At 32.1% G+C, this 3,249-nt stretch overlaps 1 protein-coding gene across 1 annotated transcript; it reads left to right on the top strand.

Annotated features, from left to right (window-relative positions):
* The first annotated feature begins 1,477 nt into the window (after nucleotides 1-1,477).
* Nucleotides 1,478-2,978, top strand: LOC111377600 (polygalacturonase-like). Its single transcript, XM_023000731.1, has 4 exons — nucleotides 1,478-1,937; nucleotides 2,021-2,310; nucleotides 2,767-2,853; nucleotides 2,951-2,978. The coding sequence occupies exons 1-4, from the start codon at nucleotides 1,488-1,490 to the stop codon at nucleotides 2,961-2,963; spliced, it is 840 nt and encodes a 279-aa protein (XP_022856499.1). The 5' UTR covers nucleotides 1,478-1,487; the 3' UTR covers nucleotides 2,964-2,978.
* Nucleotides 2,979-3,249: the final 271 nt, after the last annotated feature.

Here is a 3,249-nt window from a genome sequence, read left to right as displayed (position 1 = left end):
GGAAACCTATATATAATATTAACTAAGTCAACCTTTAAATTTTATTGTGAGTTGTGACGTTTCATTCTAATTCAAATATGAAGTACGCTTTCATAAATGTGTACTTAATGTCCATAAAATTTTCTTTACAATTTAATACTGAATTAGAGAGATATATAAAAGTAGAGTTTCAGCAATTAAATTTATTTATTATTATTATTATTATTATTATTATTATTATTATTATTATTATTATTATTATTATTATTATTATTATTATTATTATTATTATGATAAACGAAAATTTGATGCAATCAATAGCGTGTATCCCTTTTGTGACCAACTTTACGTCATCCCACACTTGGTCAATATTGCTGTCAAATTATAGTTTTAAGTTTGGGGATTTTATATTTAAGGATTTGTTGTGTATTCAGTTTAAAATAGACACGAGAATTTTGAATATTTCAGTTTTTCGAGCGTCAACCATTGTGGCTGTGTGTGTACAATAAAATCTCCATAAAATGATAATATTGGGATTGAATAAAATTCTCGTTAACTTATTAATTTGTATATATATTTCGTGAAGTAAATTTTAATCAATGTTAGACGTGATAGGGATATGAACACCTATTTAATTATCCTAGTTAAATGACGATGGACTAGCCTACTAATAATTACTCTCTCTCTCTATATATATCTATATATAAGCACCGGTGGCATGACAAATCATTCAATTGGTGAATCATTAAATATATGTGACCTACCATTAACTTATTCATCAATTAAATGGCGTGCCATGTTACCGGTACTTAACATAAGCAAAGCGGTGCTCTTATATAGATATATATTTCGTGAAGTAATTTTTAATCAATGTTAAACGTGAAAGGGATATGAAAACCTATTTTATTATCCTAGTTAAATGATGATGGACTAGCCTACGAATATTTACTCTCTCTCTTATATATATATATATATATATATATATTCGTTTATATTCATCTAACTATATATTATTTTTTGAGACACAAATTTTCTATTATGTGTTTGATCTAGGCCATATTTATTTTCCCATTGTCAAAGTTTTTCTTTTGATTAGATTTGATCAATAAATTAATATTGCACTAATTAAATAAGTTGAATTTCTTATTTGTCCAAACAAACATCCAACAATTAATATTGCCTGTATTTTGTTTCTTCAGCCACAATTTAACTAACATGTTTTTTATTCTATGCCTATTTAGTTCTCAAAAAACAAGTTTCCTTTCTGGTTATACATTTTTTCTTATTGCATTAAATAACTTGAAATTCTTATTTGTCCAAACAATTATTCTTCACGGTGTCAAACAATTTTTCTTCTCGGTGTGGTACGTGAACAGTGATCGTGACCTCATAAACACCATCACTGTTTAAATTTGCACTCAACTTATAGCCTATAAATACCTCTTATAACTGCTTCATCTCCTCATCCTCTCTCTCTCTATAACACAAACATACAAAAAAAAAAAAAAATGGCTGGAGCTTTAAGTTTTATTCTTGCTTTCCAATATTTTCTCTTGACCTTCTTCCACTACTCATCAATTGCAGCCAATGCTAATTACAATCTCCAAAGTTTGGGAGCAAAATCTGATGGAAAAACTGATTGTTGCAAGGCATTCTTGAGTGCATGGACCTCAGCATGTGCTTCTACACAGCCAGCCACCATTTTCGTGCCACCGGGAAGATACTTACTTGGAGCTGCAACTTTTGCCGGCAATTCATGCAAAAACACTGCTATAACGATTGAAATTGATGGGACACTAGTAGCTCCATCTGATTTTAATGTTATTGGAAATTCTGGTAACTGGATCAAGTTCGAAAGTGTGACCGGAGTTTCTGTTATTGGTGGAACCCTAGATGGCCAAGGGACTAAATTATGGGCTTGCAAGAGTTCCGGCAAGAGTTGCCCAACCGGAGCAACGGTATGTAAATAAAGTAGAAAGTGGATTTTACTTTTTGTCATGTTGTACATTCTAACGTAATTTTTTGATTCTTTCTTCCTCAGACACTGGCCTTCTACAATTCCAACAACATCATAATGAATGGATTGTCTTCAATAAATAGCCAGAAGTTCAACATTCTTGTTGATGGATGCCACAATGCCAAGCTAGTGGGAATAAAGGTTTCTGCACCGGGCAACAGCCCAAACACCGACGGAATTCACGTGGAGAAATCAACAGGAGTCACAATTATGAACTCTCAATTTGGTACCGGAGATGATTGTGTCTCTATAGGCCCCGGCACCTCGAACTTGTGGATTGAGACCATTGCATGCGGCCCTGGTCATGGAATTAGGTACTAAAAACGTAAATTAAAAATTGATACCCATTCTACCACATTATTTTTTCTACAGTACTTATTTTCAACTACACAATCTTCATTAAAATAGATGTAATCATGCCCCTTACATCCCACAAAGATAAACATATTTCTATTTTCACACAAATTAAGAAACATGTAAGTAATATAGTTGAAAATATAAATTTTTCTTATATTTTTTCCTAACATATTTCTAGATTACATAATGGCTTAAATAAGAATAATTCATATTTGTTGATAGCAAGACACTTCAAATAGGATTTTATTAGAAAACTAAGAAATTAATTATAATCTCAACAAGGAAAGTGACCTTTATTTTGGGACTGTCAAAAAAGGAAATCAATTCTATTTTTTGGAGCAGAGGAAGTATTACATAATGTATCCCAACAACTTATTTAGCTGAGTTAACTAATTTGTGCTCCTTTGCTGCAGCATTGGGAGTCTAGGCTGGGATTTGCAAGAACCTGGAGTGCAGAATGTGACAGTTAAATCGCCGACGACCATAATTGCCCCAGTCAGGTAATTAAGACATGGGAACTCATTATTAAAAAAAATAAAATTAATATATACCATTCAATTGTAAATTAATTATGCATAGCGGTCTTAATTTTTTCAGGTTTCAGGCGTGAAGATTAGTGATGTAACATATCAAGACATACATGGGAGTTCGGCAACAGAAACTGCAGTAAAATTTGACTGCAGCAAAGGAAATCCATGCAGTGATATTACCTTGGAAGATGTTAAGCTGACCTATAAAAATGAGGCGGCTCATTCGTCATGCATTAACGCCATTGGGAAGTCTTCTGGCTCAGTTGAGCCAAAAAGCTGCTTGTCTCTTTAGAAAATTATTTACAGTATTTATACTTAAATCTTATTCGATTAATAAGCGAGGCATGTTAGAGCATTTAATTTAAT

This window comes from Olea europaea, unplaced genomic scaffold (assembly GCF_002742605.1).
Source record: "Olea europaea var. sylvestris unplaced genomic scaffold, O_europaea_v1 scaffold1685, whole genome shotgun sequence".
Classification (NCBI taxonomy): domain Eukaryota; kingdom Viridiplantae; phylum Streptophyta; class Magnoliopsida; order Lamiales; family Oleaceae; genus Olea; species Olea europaea.
This window is presented reverse-complemented; position numbering and strand designations above follow the sequence as displayed.